This window comes from Zerene cesonia, chromosome 12 (genome assembly GCF_012273895.1).
Source record: "Zerene cesonia ecotype Mississippi chromosome 12, Zerene_cesonia_1.1, whole genome shotgun sequence".
Lineage (NCBI taxonomy): Eukaryota > Metazoa > Arthropoda > Insecta > Lepidoptera > Pieridae > Zerene > Zerene cesonia.
This window is the reverse complement of record NC_052113.1, coordinates 3,802,175-3,821,078: the sequence shown is the minus strand read 5'-3', so window position 1 is coordinate 3,821,078 and position 18,904 is coordinate 3,802,175. Positions and strand designations below refer to the sequence as shown.

General features: G+C 32.8%; 1 protein-coding gene across 1 annotated transcript; it reads right to left on the bottom strand.

Annotated features, from left to right (window-relative positions):
* Positions 1–4,594: 4,594 nt before the first annotated feature.
* LOC119830845 (F-box/LRR-repeat protein 4) lies at positions 4,595–17,902 on the bottom strand. Its single transcript, XM_038354008.1, has 13 exons — positions 17,570–17,902; positions 17,339–17,432; positions 17,065–17,257; positions 16,653–16,807; positions 16,148–16,272; positions 13,561–13,713; positions 12,987–13,084; positions 12,680–12,789; positions 10,261–10,416; positions 9,610–9,775; positions 8,686–8,871; positions 7,098–7,167; positions 4,595–6,503 (listed from the first exon to the last, which is right to left on the bottom strand). The coding sequence occupies exons 1-13, from the start codon at positions 17,792–17,794 to the stop codon at positions 6,393–6,395; spliced, it is 1,842 nt and encodes a 613-aa protein (XP_038209936.1). The 5' UTR covers positions 17,795–17,902; the 3' UTR covers positions 4,595–6,392.
* Between the last annotated feature and the right edge of the window lie 1,002 nt (positions 17,903–18,904).

Here is an 18,904-nt window from a genome sequence, read left to right as displayed (position 1 = left end):
ACGTTCCCCTTAATTTCTCTATGATGCTATCGAAGCTATACCAAATCTGGAAATATTATAATGGCGGTATCCTTCGATTAAGTAACTCCTTAAAGGAAAAAAAAATCTCTCGAGTCACTTCAAGCAGGTTTATAAACGACGAAGTAATCCGAGGCACATCAATGTATGTAAGTCGAAATGAGTAACCTCCGACTTTTGTAAGTCGGTTAAAAAATATGTACAATGAAAATAAGTACAATGATGAATGATGATAGGAAATTTTTAAAAATAAATCCTAACGAGTTTTGGGTGCATATGCGTTGATAAGTTGTAGATATGATTAATTGGGGAGATATTATATGCAATTTTCCAGTACGTTCTGTTGCCGAGGAATTAATAAGTATAAGTTCTATCATTTATCTGATTCGGTCCAATCTTATTAAATTATCAGTAGCGCGAGCACGAAAACTATCATTGAAATATTGGTATCGTCATAGAGACCTATTTATATGGAAAGCACCTGTAACTTTAAGAGGATAACACAAAATATTTGATTATTTATACCAGGAAAAACTATTATACATATTCTCCTTCTTCTACAGGTATATCAATTATCAAACTTCTGTTTATCGTCATACAAAGAACAGCTAAAAAATTATATTGGTGGTACAAAAATAACTCATGAAACGGTATGGCGTTCAGTTGCAAACAACGGATAAGCATGGCATGCTGATTTTCGTGCACACTAAAGGCTACTATATATACGATATTATAGCCGATACTAAGCTGCGCAAAAATGATTCTGGTACAGATGCTTGGATGTTTTTTTATTAACGTCTTTCCGTCTGTATGCCACACCGGAGAAGTATGACATTAGGCTCTCACTATCTGTTTTTTCATCGACTATGGGAAAATACAAATTTTTTTTGGGACAAATTTTTTTTTTTTTTTTTTTCTTTTTATCTGCTACTTAGCCATCTGTTTATTAAAACAATAATCTAAAATGGTCTCAGATTTTCATCGGTTAAAATGTTATTAAGCTGAGATGCACATCCAGTGATGCATATCTCATCTTTTGTCTGCGAATCTTATCGCAAGATCGGGTATACTATTTCGCTTCAAGCGAGAAAATCTCACACTGCCCACTCCCTGCAGCTCCGCAGCTAACTTATTTTTGTGATGGCTCAGTCTACCTTGGTATTTCTTGCTGTTTAATTCAATTTCTTGCTTCACTGTCAGTAGTTTGAGGTCTAGATTCACATATTTATTGCTTATGTGTGGTGGGATATTGAACATGGCTCTCATAGTCTTATTTTGAAACCTTTCAAGAATTTCGATATTGCTATGGCTGGCTGTTCCCCAGAGCTGAATGCCATAAGTCCACACTGGCTTTAGAATGGCTTTATATATAGCCATTTTACTAGCTTCAGTCAACTGTGACTTACGTCCGATTAGCCAATACATGCTACGTACTTTGGGACAAATGGTTTAATTTTCGTTATTCATCCGACATGTTCGATTAACGCCCACGCGATTATGCAGCTTGTGCCTGGGCTATGACAATGTCGCGGACGAATCCAACAAGTACCCATGGCTACCTTCAACAATGCGGCTAGATGGAACACAGTGGGGTTTAGTCGGTAGGAATCCGACATAACCCACGACCTCTTCCCGGAGGGCCGTGGGTATCTATGCAAATTTTTCCCACTGTAAAAAAGGGCTCTGACAATCATTTTTATTTTTATTATTACGTAAATAGGTCTAAAGAACCTTCCTGGTACAAATCTCCACATTCTTTGTATTATGTTCCGGTTTATCCGAGTGACGAGCTTCTTACGATAATACTAATAAGATGAATTTTATTAGTGCTCGCCGCTCTAGTTGTTTTTAAAACTTATTCATTCTTCGAGCCTGTGTCACATAACGATTACCTTCACGTGGTTTTGTTTTCGCCACTAAAAAAGACCCGCCCGTGACTTTGCCCGCATAGTCGCAGGAACGATTCCCTCGCATTTCAGTCAAATCGGTTATCCGTTCTTAACTTATGAATAGTGTAACTAACACCATTTTCTTTTATATAAGTATATATAACAGTATTGGAAATATATATGTTTTATCTTTTTGGACTTACGGACTTTGGACTTATCTCTCAACAAAATTTTTAATGAAAATAAAAATACATCATGTACATTCCAAATCCGGATGATTATCAAACTATTTACATATAAAACAATCATTTGAGTAGAATAATAAAAAACAAATTAATGGTTTTAAAAGTATATTAAATAAAAATACAATCAAGTTATAACATTACGTTAGAATCTTCTTAATCTATGACTAACACCATATTTTAAAGGAAATGACTTAATCCTACATGGCTTAATAATATTATGCAGACTCTTATCATGGGAAACGAAACATTATAATCCATATAAAATATATATTTAAGTAATAAAATTACTATATTCTTTTATAATATTGTAAGTAAATTTACATTAAAGTCACTTTAACTCATATACATTCACCTACTAAATACAAATGCATTGGAGTAAATTCGGATGGAATAATTCGAAAACTGTGATATGTAGGGACACTGCAAATACAAAGTGTAGTTAGTTAGTTATGTTTGAAGATCTATAATAATGATACAGCTGAAGTATGATTACATTTCAGATTATAATCATAAAGTATTTATAGAGTTCCACGCGACGGCACCAATCAATATTTTGCTGTTTGGAAAAAAAAAATCCTTTTAATTCTGAGGAAAGCAGTGTGAGTTAATATAATCCAAACTATATGTGTTAAATATTCAGTTTCATATAAAACATTATTGAAACTGGATAGCTATGAAGGTCCAAATTATAATTTTGTGCATTGGCTTACAAATATACGTAACAAAATTATTACATTCGTAAATACCCCAATACACTATATATTATACAATACATAATATTATAAGCTATTCTGTATGAAATAAAATGCCTTATATTAAAAATGAAAAAATAAATAACACCTCCATTTTATATTAAAATTGACAATAAACAGTCTTTTTACATAAATCTTAAATATCTTGTATGTGGTTATGTAATACCATATTAAAATAAACGTTTTAAAACTAAAAAATAATAAGAAATAAATCTTAAATATAATAATAAATCTTATCGTGAACAACAATTGACACAAATTCTCGTCATATTACGTTCCATCAAAATTCCCGAGTACCATATGTTATTTCTATATACTAAAAATATCAGTCATGCTATATAACGCTATATATTAAATTGACATAGAAATTGAAGACTAGGTTAAAAATAAAATATAATAGTTTAAAAAAACTATAAAACACGCTTTAACAAAAATCATATTTTGCAAATTGAAAACTGGAATAATTTTATCAAATTAGTGTATTGTCATCGGTCCTCAATAAATCTACAAAGTTTGAACGAAATCTGGCCGTTTAAAGTGGGTCAAAATCGCGCCCAAAGAAGTCAGTTACAAACAAACAAACATACAAACAAACAAACAAACATACAGGTGAAGCTAATAAAAAGCGTGTAAAAAGGACATTTGCTGATATTTATAGCGAGGTGGCAGTAGGTAATATTTGGTTTACAGCTGAAGCAGTATGTAGACATAAATCACCACTTGGTATTCTATTATTTCTATAGCTGCAATATATAACAAGGTCCATGAAATCTCTTGAGCAATTATCTTGTTTTATTATATGCAAGTATTTTGCAATTGAGATTTCATTGATAATTGTAAATCCGCATATTAATGTGGTATAAAATGTAATCTTGATAAATTGATATAGCAATTATTTTAGAACGTTGAATGAAACCGAGATAAGAATTAAGTTAAATTTCAAGATTTTTTGAAATTTAAACAGATTAAACAGATAATAGAGGTAAGAAAGGAAATAATAGTTCCTGGTTTATAATTACGGGTCTCACAAGCAGTGGCACGGCGCTCGCGACTCCCACAATAAACGCACTGTTATGCGTGAGGGCTCGCTTGGCCCAAGGTACCAGCTTATTTATTATCACTTCATAGCATAAAACAGAATCGATTTCTCTGTCCCTATGTCCCTATGTATGCTTCAATCTTTAAAACCACACAACGTATTTTGATGCGGTTCTTTTTTAATAGAAAGCGATTCAAGAGGAAGGTTTATATGAATAATAATAACATCTATTAAACTACTGCAAATTGAACGCGTGCGAAGCCGCGGGCAAAAACGTTCTGTCTGTTTGCGAGTGTGTCGTTTTTGTCAACATACGTCGATATACGATGTGACGACGTAAAAGAGTGTTTCTCAGTGTGTTATACAGGCCCATAAGACTTCTTTTATCTGTTTTGTGAAGCCTTTGTCACTATGCGACATCTCGCATTCATGGCTTTGATTGCCATCAACTTAAAAATTATAACAAGCAAATACGCTTGTAATAAGTCAATTATATATAAGTAGTCATTCTGCAATTCCGCGTGCCGTAGTTTTAGAAACGTCGAGAAATAATGAATGACGTTTTAAAACCGTTAAATGGTCAATAATTTATATAACTCCTAAAATAATCCTTTGTGAACGAGTTGTGTGTGATATTTATATTATATCCTTTATCGTTTATTCATATAGAAAAACAAAGATATGCGTATCTTGCTGGTAAGTTAATTAATAATTTTCGGGTGTATCGGTATGATATGATATTGCTGCCAGACTGTAGATTAGTATTATTATTCTTATGTTTGATTTTACGCGAGTATTATACATTTAGAATTTAAAGACTTTTTAACGAATTTTAAACGCGATTTATTCATTTGCGTGAATACATTGCGTTTCAAATCCGTAAAAAAGTCTTTTATTCCTAAATGACTGTAGATTATTTACGTTGTATAAATTTAATGTCTAGTTTTATAGCCAACAAATGCTTTATTAATGAGACGTTTTTTAAGAATAGAATAAATTGATCACGAGGCGGGAATCGAACCCGCGTCATTTTGCCACGGCACGCAGCTACGCTTTGGCAAAATAACGCGGATTCAAATCCCGCCTCGTGATCAAATTTCTCATATTTTTTAAACATTTCTCAAGAATTAAGTATTCAAGACAGATAATCTAACGGTGCACGATTATATAATTTAGTTGCGTTTTAGCAAATAACATAGATTAGGGTAAATTGAAAACATAATGTAATGTTTTTATTATATAATATGTTGTTTCTATCAAATTGGGATCACTGTTTACAGTACCAACAGGTAGTGTATATTATGTGTGTTTTTAAATAAATAAATAAAAATTTCGGTGCTTTATGACCATTAAATAAACCGTTTCTTTGCTTTGATACTGTTATCACAGAAAACAATAAATTTTATCTTTTAATCGCATACTTTAAGAGAAAATAAATTAAAACGAAAAACAATGCGATAACCTCACACATACGGTGCAAAAGAAATGTGCCTTTGTCAATTTGGATAATAAAACAGTTCTAACGTTTCTATTACTATCACATTTACGGTTATGTCCTATTTGGGAATTATTCATGTTGTGGAAAACTTATAACAATCCATAACTTAAGAAAGTCAAAGATACCCGAAAAGTCGTTTCATTTTCAATATTTAGGGATACAATTTAACTGCAATAATTTGAATTGACCTTTCCTATAAACTTTAACCTTATAGAGTAATGATATACATTATATAAAATCTCGTAGTGTAACGTAACGTTAATTACAATCAAATCACATTGAATTATATAAAATTTTTCAATGTTCATTAACCAACAGTAATAAGTACAACATCGAGTATAATCTACCTTATTAATAACGAATGAATTTAAATAAAAATCATGGATTTAACAAAATTTTGGCTCTTTTTGATATAGCATAATATTTATAGATAAAGCATCCCAATGTTTATATGCAGGACCATGAGATTCAATTTTGCTTCTAAATGTTTCCAATCAGTCTTGTGATTCTGACGCATTCGAATACTCCAGATTAAAGCTTTTATTTTGAAACATTTGCTCGGATTCTTAAGGTCGATTTTTCAATAATTTCTCAAAGCCCATCCGTCCAATAAGTATTACACAACAATATAAAAATGTCACTTGTATCAATAGATGATTAGCACACATTTTTGAAAGTGTTGTTGATAACGATATCCGGCGAATTAAATTTAACCAAGAATCGAAAATGGACTCTAAATATAACAAACATGACATTAACTACCATTTATTTATTTATATTCTAATAATGTCTAAATTCTTCCGACTCTTCACAGGAAAGAGATGATGAGAATTTATTCCGATAGAAAATTTTCTCCGCATACACAACAAAAAAAACACCTCCCAATAAAACAGAAATTTGTCAAAAACAACAATGCTGTATCGAATCTGACAATAAACAAACAACAACATTTTACTCGAGACTCGGAGCAAGAAACAGTGGGTTCGGAGCTGCGCTCAGATTGGCTGTTTGGAATGACCTTTTAATACTAACGTGCGGGTACTGACGTCGCCATTCGAGTACCTGAAAATACTTTTACAGTTTAGAGAACATTAAACAAAAAAAAACAAAAACTTTTACAAAATTGAGACCATAGGTCTCAATTTTATTAATTGACTTCAAAAAACTTTTTTCCTATTTGTTACCTTATAACTTTTTATTGGAAGAAGCGATTTTGATGATTCATTTAATATTAATGTAATATGGTCACATTTAAATTTTGTTCAGTTCTGACCATTTTGAAGTAATTATGTTAAATTTAATAATTAATTATGTGTAATTCTAGAATTTACTATATGGAAAATGAAGATAAATATTAAGGCAGAATAAGTTTTCTGAATCAAACAAAATATAAAACGTAGCTCTCGTGGGTTTCCTTCTAGAAAGTTATCCTTATGTTTGTAACATTCTAGTAGTGAGTGGTAATACAAAGCTATACTATTATAGTAATAATGGATCTTGGACACTTTTTTACTATTAAGCAACCGGGATCTAAAGAAGCCGCAAGATCTGTAGCACTAGTGAAATTACTGAGTTAATTTCGGAGTTGGTACAACACCAAAATTTGTACCTGTAAACTGTTCAACACTCATTTCTAAATCATTTAAGTTATCTTACCTGAGATTCTTGAATCTGGTCACAGAAGCTGACATCGAGAAGCCGCAGCTCTCTACACTCAGCCAATATACTGTAAGAGAATCAATATAAATTAGTTAATATTTTTATTTGCTACTAGCACGCATGATTTTGTATGCGATTAATTAGATGCGATAGACTATATGGGATACCCTTATTCTACATTTATTAAACCCATTGTACAGTCACATTACGAGCTGTTACTGTTGCTGGCTTCGCCTGAAAGAAAATGTTTACGGAAATGTGAAGTTTAGTCACAGACACAAAAACCATACCATAAAATGGCTACGTTGCGACATAGAAGACAAACAAACACACTTTTACATTTACAATATAGTAAGGATAATATTAGTAAGGACTAGCTGTACCCAGCGGTTTCACTCGCATAAGTCCGTATCCTGTAGGAATATCAGGATTTAAAAAATAGCCTATATGTTATTCCAGTTGTCCAGCTGTCTACGTACCAAATTTCATTGCAATCGGTTCAGTAGTTTTTGCGTGAAACACACACATCCTTACAAACTTTCACATTCATAATATTAGTAGGATAGGATAAACTCACTCAATATATCTATATTCGGCAACTCTATATCTACATTAAACCCCACACCCCACTTAGTGCCTTCGACGAGAAGCGATACAAGCTGTTAATACCACCGGTCATTAAATCGTAGCGACGACGGAAAAAAAACAAAATGCAGCGTATCTCTTTCTATCTTGTTTGTTCGCTAACAGCTGCACGGCTTAGGGCTAAATGCTCAAGGTCAAACGAGGGCATATATGATATAAGGTTTTGAAAACATTCAGACGGTCATATGATTTTGTAGTTATTTATTTTGTTTCTTTCCATGTCTAGAAACGCGTGAATTTTGTTGATTTTCCTGTTATTACTTTCGAAAATGATTGTTATCTCTTACTGGTTTTATATTTATGCTTTTTATTTGTTGTACTGATTGTTGTTTTTGTTATCTATTGCTGATATCTAATCTATGCAAATAATAATCTAATAAGTTATAATTACAAAAAAATATATAAATATGATTCAAATACCGTATTATTCAAATAACGGTAAAGGTAACAAAACCCGTGTCCAGTTAGTATGAAAATCTTAGCGGTTCTCTTTTGAATCTATTGGCCAAGAGGGTTCCTTGTCTAACGTCACAGATAAGGTAGAAATATTATCTACATTTCTACGTATATCTATATTAAGGCTTAAACGCTCCAAGCGTAGGGTTTTGCAACCTTTTTTATTTATACTAATATTTCGTTAAACAAATTTATATTCTGAATAAGTATTGACAAGTATCAGTATACTGACGTGAGACAGACAGCCTCACTCAGTAAATATGTCGAGACAGACAGACTCACTCAGCAAATATGTCGAGACAAACAGCCTCACTCAGTAAATATGTCGAGACAAACAGCCTCACTCAGTAAATATGTCGAGACAGACAGCCTCACTCAGTAAATATGTCGAGACAGACAGCCTCACTCAGTAAATATGTCGAGACAGACAGACTCACTCAGCAAATATGTCGAGACATACAGACAGACAGACAGACAGACTCACTCGGCACATATGTCGGGCGACACGGCGCGCACGCCCAGCAGGTCGAGCTGCGCGAGGCGGGCGGCGCGCGGCAGCAGCGCGCGCAGGTCGCGGTCGCACACGCCGCGCAGCGCGCCCAGGAACAGCTTGCGCAGCTCGCCGCCGCTCAGCGACGCCAGCCACTCGCCGGAACCGCCCGCTTGAAGGCTGAGACGTTAGAACTATTTAGATACTAGCTTTTCGCCCGTGGCTTCGATCACGTTTTCGCGGGATTTCCCTGATAAACCATTTATGTCATAGCGGGCAACTGACCAGGTGGTTCGCCTGTTGGTAAGCGATCCCCACCGCCCATAAACATTCGCAGAGGTTGCGGATGCGCTGCCCGCTTTTAAGGGGTAAGGGAAAAGGAAAGGATTAGCGACTGGAAAAAAGGATTGGACTGGGAGGGGTAAGGAAAAGGAAATGGGCCTCCGGCTCCCCCATTCACCGTACGAAACACAGTGGCATGTCACTATTTCACGCCGGTTTTCTGTGGGGGTGTGGTACTTCCCCGGTGCGAGCTGGCCCAATTCGTGCCGAAGCATGCTCACATCCCACATAAAATCTGATATTCTTTCTCAAAAGTATATTTGCAAGTACCAAATTTCACCCAAATCTGCTTAGTGAAATTCTTTTGATTTATATAAAATTGTTTGGATATAACGATTTCCCATGGTTGAATATAAGATGAAATTTTCGATTATAAGATAGGTCAGGAGATAACATTGACATTATCAAAAACTTCTTATATTAACTTCAATAAAGAGATAATTATATATTATAAAATTAATAAGATGACAAAATATTTCAAACACTTCTCCTAATATTCTACTCAAATAAGATCAAATATCCCTTAAAGCCAAAAACCACATAACCCAAAAAAAGAACACAATTCCAGCTACATACCACCATCCAACATCCAACTCCTGCAGTTTCCTACAGTTGCCCAACGCTCGTATGCCCACCGCAGTCAGCGAATACGACTTCCAGAAGTCCACAGACATCAGCTCTGGACAATTTGTGCCCAATGCTATTGCCACTTCGTCCATACCGGATATCATTTTACAGGAACCTGATGAATTAAAGAAAATCTATATTAATAATGTATGTGACATTTAAAATATCGGAGACGAGAATAATGAAAAAATTAATTACGTCATTTTTTTAATGCCATTGCGGCTAATGATGAAAAAATTAGGGAAACAGTGTAGCACTACAACAGGAATATTAAGCTAAATAAATTGTATTCGTCTTATTATAATCTTATTCCTTAACTATTATATTGTATCTATCTCTTATAATGTTCACATCATCAAATAGATACGACACGATACGGCGCCGAAATAAATATTTATAAGCTCGTAACAATCATTTATAAAAAAATCTCTTGTAAATAAATAAAATATAACCATCATGCTTGCTACCCTTATACAAACATAAAAGGATCGCGTAATGCGACACATAGCGCCAAAAGAAGCATTCATAATACTAATTAATTTTTTACAAAATTATTTTCAGCAATTCCATTTATTTTTTAATCATTCAACAATCTCTTACCAACATTCAGATGTTGCAGGCCAGGATTTGATTTGATAATAGCAACTGCAGCCGTCGTTGCTATATGTGTTCGGTAAAGGTCCAACCTTTTCAGTTTGGTCAAGGCAGAGAGACACACCCAGTCGGAGCAAGTGAGCACTGAACGGAGGCATAATTCTGAAAATTATAATTTAAAATCGATGAATTTATTTATATCGTCTACATAAAAAAAACAATGTTCCTAGAAATTTAACTACTAAGCAAAGTAGGACGTCGTAAGTATTGTTTTGAAGATTTCGCTTCGAATGCCAATGCATATAAATATATGAATAAAACAGTTTATCGATAAATTAAATTTTGGAAGTACATGTTTAAATATAGTAATATATTACTTTTAACTTGTCTTTTACTATAGTGAAAGACAAGTTATTACTATTCAACACTTTTATATTACATTTTAAAGGACTTTTTATAAATAACTCGTTACGTAAATAACAATCTAGAATTTTGTTGAAATTTGTTAGTCGGAAGTTAAACATCATAGTAATATTATAAATGCAAAAGTTTGTAAAGATGTGTGTGTTTGTTGCTTTTTCACGCAAAAGCTACTGAACCGATTGCAATAAAATCTGGTACGTAGATAGCTGACTAACTGGAATAACATATAGGCAACTTTTTATCCCGATATTCCTACGAGATACGGACTAACGCGGGTGAAACCGCGGGGCGCAGCTGCAGCAGCAGCAGCAGTAACTCATAAAAGAAAAAGTTTAACTCAATAACTTTAAAATTTTATGATGGATACGTCAAAAGTGTTTCAATAGAAATGAATTATGCATAGTTTAATATGAATTGCGCAGACACATCGCGAATATGGGATTTTTCCAGAATAAATGAATATTAAATCCATTGCAATACGCACTGAAATCTATCCAATGAAGAAAACTGATAGTTGGTCGGAAAAAATATCTTCATATTTATTACATTTAGAATTGTTTTGTCAACAGCATTCGAAATTGCTCTTTTTTAATCGCAAGCGGCGCTGGGTGTCCGTTTCGGAAATAGAAAAAAATTATGTGGTGATGACTATAGCGCATAAAAAATAATCTATGTTCTATTTGGTGGATATATATGTGTTTAGTCATTTTGAAGTCTATTTCTAATTTAACAACATATTTATGCCAAAATCAAGTGGTAAATAAGACTGATTTAACTTTAAGACAGTTATGACTAAAATGATTAACATCAAATATGCAGAAATACGGCAAATTCCAGAACAAATTGCATATGAGTCAGGTCAGCTCGGTTGCATCATATATTTCTGGCAGCAATCCAATCTTAATGATTTTGTCTTTCTAAGACGTGGGAAGCAAAGTTTGTATATAGTTGATATAACTTCTTATATGTACTTATATTCTTGGTAACATATTTCTTGTATAATTTCTTACTGTTCTACTGTTTGTTAGCACAAACAAAAAAATAAAAAATAATAAGTAACAGAGATAAGTCGAATTACACTGTTCACATCTTTGTTAATTACACATAAATTCACGTGATCATTTAATTTGGAAAACAATTATGGTAATGACGTCACGGTTGATATTCAATTTTAAAAATTTCTATAAATTTATAAAGTAAATTGGTAATCCTTAGAGTGGGTATACGCTAGAGCATTTACTCGAATTCTTACGAATGGTAAATACAGGTAAAAGTTTAATTACCAAAAGCATTTTCTTCTAACTATATATTCATATAAATGCTGATGCTTGTTCGGTATAATGCTCATAGCTAGTGTGCATTTGAATAATTTTGTCCTGTATACTATATCTCGCTATATCTTGCGTATATTTTCGCTATACCTTGTGTATAAATTGGTTTGACCTTGCTTAGAAGACGGCGGGTCACTCTCGTTCATGCATTAGTTGGCTACGCTCGTTGGTTTCAAAATCAGGTTGTAACAACACATCAAGTCACGTCGTGTTAGAAGATCTGGTGGTCTACGTCGTAACGTTTTAAAGCAGTAGTAATTCCAGTGGGGGCGAGTGATGGTCCTAGACGACCTATACCATGACGGTCAGCATGAGAACGACACATGGTCCTAGACGACCATGTTTCGTTTCACTGTCTTTCACATTCGTTTAACACACTGAAATTACGATGCTTTAAGACTTCATAGTAACCCATCTATTAGGTAAAATTTACAAAGCTATGTTATAGAATGCTCTAGTCTATATCCACCATAATACATAGACCAATTATTGAATTCAGTCTTAAACGTTTATAAATGTTATATTTTAACCTAATCGTTTTTAAATTAGAATATAAATGAATTGTTGAAATAAATATAAACCTCGATGAATAACAAATCACGAATTCACACACGCACGACTTTTATATAAAACAATAAACATTTAATTCTAATACAAAAACAGTCACAAACCTTGCAAATTGGGCGAGGTGTCAACAATGGCTCTTAGCACCGAGTTGTCAACGAATTTACAACAATTCATACGCAAATGTGTTAGCTCAGCCCCACTGTCTTTCAAGAAACTGGAACGAATTAAGATAAGTTAATAACTTAAAACCTAAATAAAAAAATACATCTGTAAAACGAAGAAATCTGATACAGAAAAGTTGCTATGGTTGAACATAAATTTTCAATGTGATGACACCTATCGATAAAAACTACGCAGTTACATATATTCTCACATTATTCTATTTCGTTATCAAAAGAACAAAGCGCTTACTTGACGACGTAGTGCGGCTGTATCATGCAATGGCTTCCGCACCAAGAGAGGTCAAGTTTCTGTAGGAACTTGCATCGCTTCGACAGCGTCATCAGAACCTTATAACAATACGATGATTATTCATTATTTGCCAACTCTTGTTCGGCATTGACATTATAATTGCCGGACAACAATGGACCATCGTACATTGTAAAATGTAATGTGATGAAAGAATAGATTGAATTGAAGTCTTATAGTATACAATCATGTTTCTTTTTTTTAAGATAACAACGCAAAAAAACACGAAAACAGATAAAATCAAAACCGTACCGTGAAAAGTACGTCAGTGAATAAAAAAATACATAGTATATAGTCCGTGTAACTCGAAATATTATATGTATTTCAAAAACGTGACACCAATAAATTACAATAACATCTACATACACAATCCATCCATCATTTAGAATTCTTTCAGCGAATCCTAAAGAAAATCTCGCAATATTTAGTTTCTTTTATTTTTCTTGTAGTTCGCTCTAAAGTATTTTCAGTGTCACATGAATAAAACATACGCATGCATTAAAATAAGAATACAAACCTGTGATCTGACGCAGTACCAATAAGGTCTGAGGTCTATACTCCGATAGAGAATAGCATCTGACGCCAACCTACGGAAGTGTCTATTGACCTGAGCGCAGCGGCATAGCGATTGCATATCCAAGTATTTCATCACAGATAGAATCGTTTCATCCTAAAACAAATGAATGGTATAGTAAAGAAAGTGAAACCAAAGCAAGTCTTCGTTTTCCTACTTCTACGTATTTATTTACCTGGCTTTTAAGAAACCCTTTGATAATATGTAGTTCTTAAAGCGTCATGAATTTTACCCAAATATATCTATAGTGCGGTAAAATTTTAAATATAAATTTGCCATCTTACCGCACAGTTGATATGGAACTCAATAAACCTTTCATATTCAGATTATTTTTCATCTATGTATTCTTTTCTGCTATTCTATGAATATGGGATATTGACATAGAATAATACGTACAAGCAATATTGAGATTAATTATGCTTTACAAAGATCGGAATTTCGTCGATGGCGATGGAAATATGGTTATGAGTATTACATCAGATAGTATGGATAAATGCAACAGGCATTTGATCAAATGTAACAAAAAAAGAAGTGGACACGCTCCAAGGATTCACAAACGTTTCGGCAGCTATCAATAAATACACTTTACAGGATTTACCCATATAAGAGTAACATTAAGAATACTTAAGCTGCAAACTTGCATTAGAATACACTCTAGGATCCCATATTAACAATATTGCTGCGTCGCTTAAATATTATAACAGAGATTATAATGCGATTAGCTGAGGATTAGACTTGGCTTAAGCTAATCCAGCACAGTGATACCATCGAAGTTTTGAATCAAATATAAGTAATTAAATTTGCCTTTTCAAGAAAGACGATACTATCTACGTATTTCCAGGCCTTATGAGCTACTGTTAGAGCAGTTTATTTCATGAGTAAAAAATTCAACAGACTATTTACGCCACTGTTATAATGAAAAGCACGTGCATCATCAATGACACGCATTCTAATATTTATACAAACCTTCATAAACAAACGAGTGAGTCAAACGCCTAGGTCAGTTTCTTATACACTTATGCTTGTAACGTACTAGCTGCGCCCCGCGGTTTCATCCGCGTAAGTCCATATCCCGTAGGAATATCGGGATAAAAAGTTGTCTATATGTTATTCCAGTTTTCCAGCTGTCTACGTACCAAATTTCATTGCAATCGGTTCAGTAGTTTTTGCGTAAAAGTGTAACAAACACACACACACATCCTTACAAACTTTCGCTTAAATTAGTAGGATAGTAGTATATAGTAGAATAGTATAGTATTATAGTATGATATGATATGATTAGTAGGAAGAAGGATTTGAAATGTTTTAGATACGAATATTTATAAAAAAAACGTTATAACAATCATAAAATTGTATGTGACGTAGGTAGGTAGGGGGAGGGAGACAAAAGCTGCAACAGTAAATTGTGGGACTCCTTTACCATAGAGTAAAAAAAATATAGCTACCTTTCAATGAAAACAAAGAAGGCACTTTAATAGAAATACTATGTGTAATTAAACGGACGAAATTATTAAACTATTTAGTATAGGCAGACAAAGTACATAAGCCTAATCTTTTTCAAAATCTTAATCGCATATAATTTTACATAGGCACAATTACAGTACCTACTGCGTACTTGGACTATTAGCGTAAATAATTATCATGTTTTCCATTTATTTATAGCATTGAACACGTGTTCCATTAAATGAATAATGAATTAAAACATATAGATAAATGAAGAGATACAAATTTAGATATTGTGAATTTTTATATTATGACTTGGTGTAGTCTTGATTAGATGTTTAAACTTTCTGTACTGAAAATTGGAGTGAAACAGATTTACTTTTGTTACTCATTCCTAATTATAATCTAATATAACTACCGTAATAAGTTTTAAACTTCAATACAAATTAAATTTCGCGCAAAGCCCTATACATATTAAAAAGCAAACAACATGAATACAAGTTGAAATCAATCTTTTAACAAAAAAAGGATAAAATATTTTCAACCCTCGAATAAAGAAACCCATTAAAGTATAAGGAAAAATATTTCCTTTGTAAAACAATTGCAAAACATATTTATATTGCATAATACAACTCGTGAAAGTAAACGCAAACAAATCACGTGTTCCAGCTTTAATTTATCGCGTGATTTACTATGTATTCATAAACAATGCTAAATAATATGGTTTCCGCATTTCAAAAATATTATATACATACTAGCTAATTGACGAGACGAATAGGCCAAATTTCTCTATAACATTCATCCACAAAGCTCTATTAAAAAACAAAAGCAATTTTCTAAAATGATAATTACGTCGCAATTTTTTTATCTTTATTATTTCTTTGACAAGTTAAGACTGTACCTAAACTACAATTGAAATTTAAAAAAATGATGAGAATGGGTGGTAAGTTTAGATTAAGATTACCAACAACATTTATATTTCTATCAATAGGTGTAATTTCTTATATCTTATACACATACCAAAGACATGAAAATATTCCAGAATTTTAAAACACTATGACATGTAACTAATTATAAATAATCTTACCGGCAGCCTTTGAAAGTCGCCTAAGGGTGGTGCAGAATCTATAAATTTTTCACTATTTGATATTAAACTTGGAGGCAGTATATTTTCATGAAGATTTGATGCTATTACTTTGTTCAGGAGCATGCCTAAAAGATCGAATTATATTACAAAAGAAAGAAAAACAAACAGTTTGACAAGATATTGGACTGTTATATTTCTTGTAATGATGATGAAAAACTAAAGAAAAATTATGCATTTAAATTTGAGACAGAAACCAGAGACCAGAGAGCAAATGATGCAAGCACACATAAAATCAACATGACAGTTCAAATCAATGGTCTCATTCGGCACTGTAGGTCATAATGCTAAAAAATTTAAAATTAGCTAAAAAATAATTCCCCAAACATTAGTATGTTTTTCAAATAAATATTTAGGTTAGGTACTTGTGATTCTATCAAATTTGTAGCATGAACATGTGATTACTACAACGGATTAACTTCAAAGTATAATAAAAATCAATTCATACCCTTTTCTGGCTGTGCCTTTTTGTAAAACAGGGTTGAATACGCAAAATTATTTTTAATTTTCATAACACTGGGTGGCTCTCTCCCTCTTAATAATATAGCATCAAGTTCTGTGTAGTATGGAAGTAATCTGTGGTTGAATTCCAGTCGTAAGATTCTTCAAGAATAAAAAAATATTTATTAAATGAAACGTCGGGTTAATAATATAATGAATAAATCGCGTTTCAAATCCGTTTAAAAGTTTTTAATTTCTAAATATTTATTAAATTATGTACTTATTATTATTAACATTTTAAGGAAGAAGGACTCATTTAAATCTTTGGCAACAAAATTTACATTCTTTATTTATACTGGCCAACATAATGTATCCAATATTGTTAAAAGTAAAATATATAAATATTATTTAATACATACCTTGTAGGATAATTAATCTGACGTATTGGTGGGCTAAAAATCCTTGGAGTGTCGCCCGCATACTCTGGTTCCCCTTCCCATAATAGAATCCATGATGTGGGTCCATATGCCCAAATTCTTACTAAAGCACCTGGGTTGTAAGTCTCAAACACAGCTACTTCAAGAGGATACACTGATCTTTCAAATGACACCTCTGTTGAAATGAAGTAAGAATAATTGAAGTTATATTTAATTAGCATATATATTTATATTATTTTCTTTTTTATTCACAAACCTACGTAATCCTGACTAGGAATGCTATTGGAATTTTGCGGCATGTAATCCTCTTGTACTGAGGGTGCCTCTTCCCACCATGTTCCATAGGTTCTCTGTACAATTGAAAATTTATATATAGTCAATAAATTAAAAATTATGATTATTACACAAGCACTTTTCTTTGTTGTCACTCAAATGCATTGAATAAGGGAATTGAACTAATTTTTTTCTTAATAAAAATATAAATTACCATTACAAACGCTTGGGGATAGTCTCCATAATCTGGAAAGTTTGAAGGCGGTCCACGAAGATTAAATGCAGTATAGGAAACACTGATTTCGCTCCCGTACTGTGAACTAAAATCTTCAACATTTTGCACAAACTGCTCTATTATTTGAGAATCATTCTCATCATCCGCACAATTTTCGTCTTTGAACCACAATAACGATGATATTATATCTGAAGCACTTTGCATTTCTCGCTTTTAAAATATTATATTCGAATGGAAAAATACAACCGCTACCATCAAGTATTCAAGCGTATCAAACTAAGCAAAACAAACCAAAACTGAAAAGTAAAAACAGAAAACTGTATCTGTCACCTGTCAATTAATGATTTGTAAATAAACAAATGTCAAAAGTGATACATTTTTTGTATTGACCACATAGTCAGAAAAATCTTACATAGCTATTTCTATACAAAAAGAAGCATTATTCCTTAAAGTAAGCATTCATCTTTGTAAGTAATGAGCATATACTTCATACATTCTTTATGTTAGTCTGTGCTGTAAATTCGATGCGTGTGATACTATGACGCTCATTGCACTACTCGCTTCGCTAGATCTCTCGCAATTTTATACTGTCTTACGTAGTTTATCCATGCATCACACGTTTCACTTAGTTATAAAAATAATAATAATACTTCTAAAAATATCCAATTCAAATACTAATTTGCTGATGTGACAAAAGTAATTTTTTTTTATCTTTCCACTGTATCACGTCCATTTGGAGATGATAACACAGTTTATTAGTGTGAAGACCATTATGACGTAGGTGTAGACTTGATTTTATTACAATTATTTTGTTATACTTATCTACACAAAATATTATCAAGTGCAAACAGCTTTCATATAATTTCGCATACTTAATAATATTTTCTACTGGTAATTTTTTACATCACTTAAAATCGACGAAAACTAAATTTATTTGCTGTACTAGTATAGTCATAGATTATACACTTATATACTGGAGTATAGTATTGTGTTACCTGTGGTTGTACCTACATGACCTGCAACTTGTAGAATGGTTTCTACTTTACAGAGCGTTCCTAAATATTTATATTTTACAGCAACCTCTTTGACTGCAACCGTATAATCAGGAAAAACTTTCTTTTTTTTTTATGTTACAGTCGGCAATGGAGCTGGTGGGACGCCTGATGGTAAGCGCTACCACCGCCCATGAACATTTGGAGAGGCATAAGGCCCATTGCAGACCTTACGCATCTACAAATGGATTGCCGACTTTTTGGGAAGGGATTAAGAAAGGATTGGAGATAGGAATAAAGGAAAGGACTGGGAAGGGTAAGG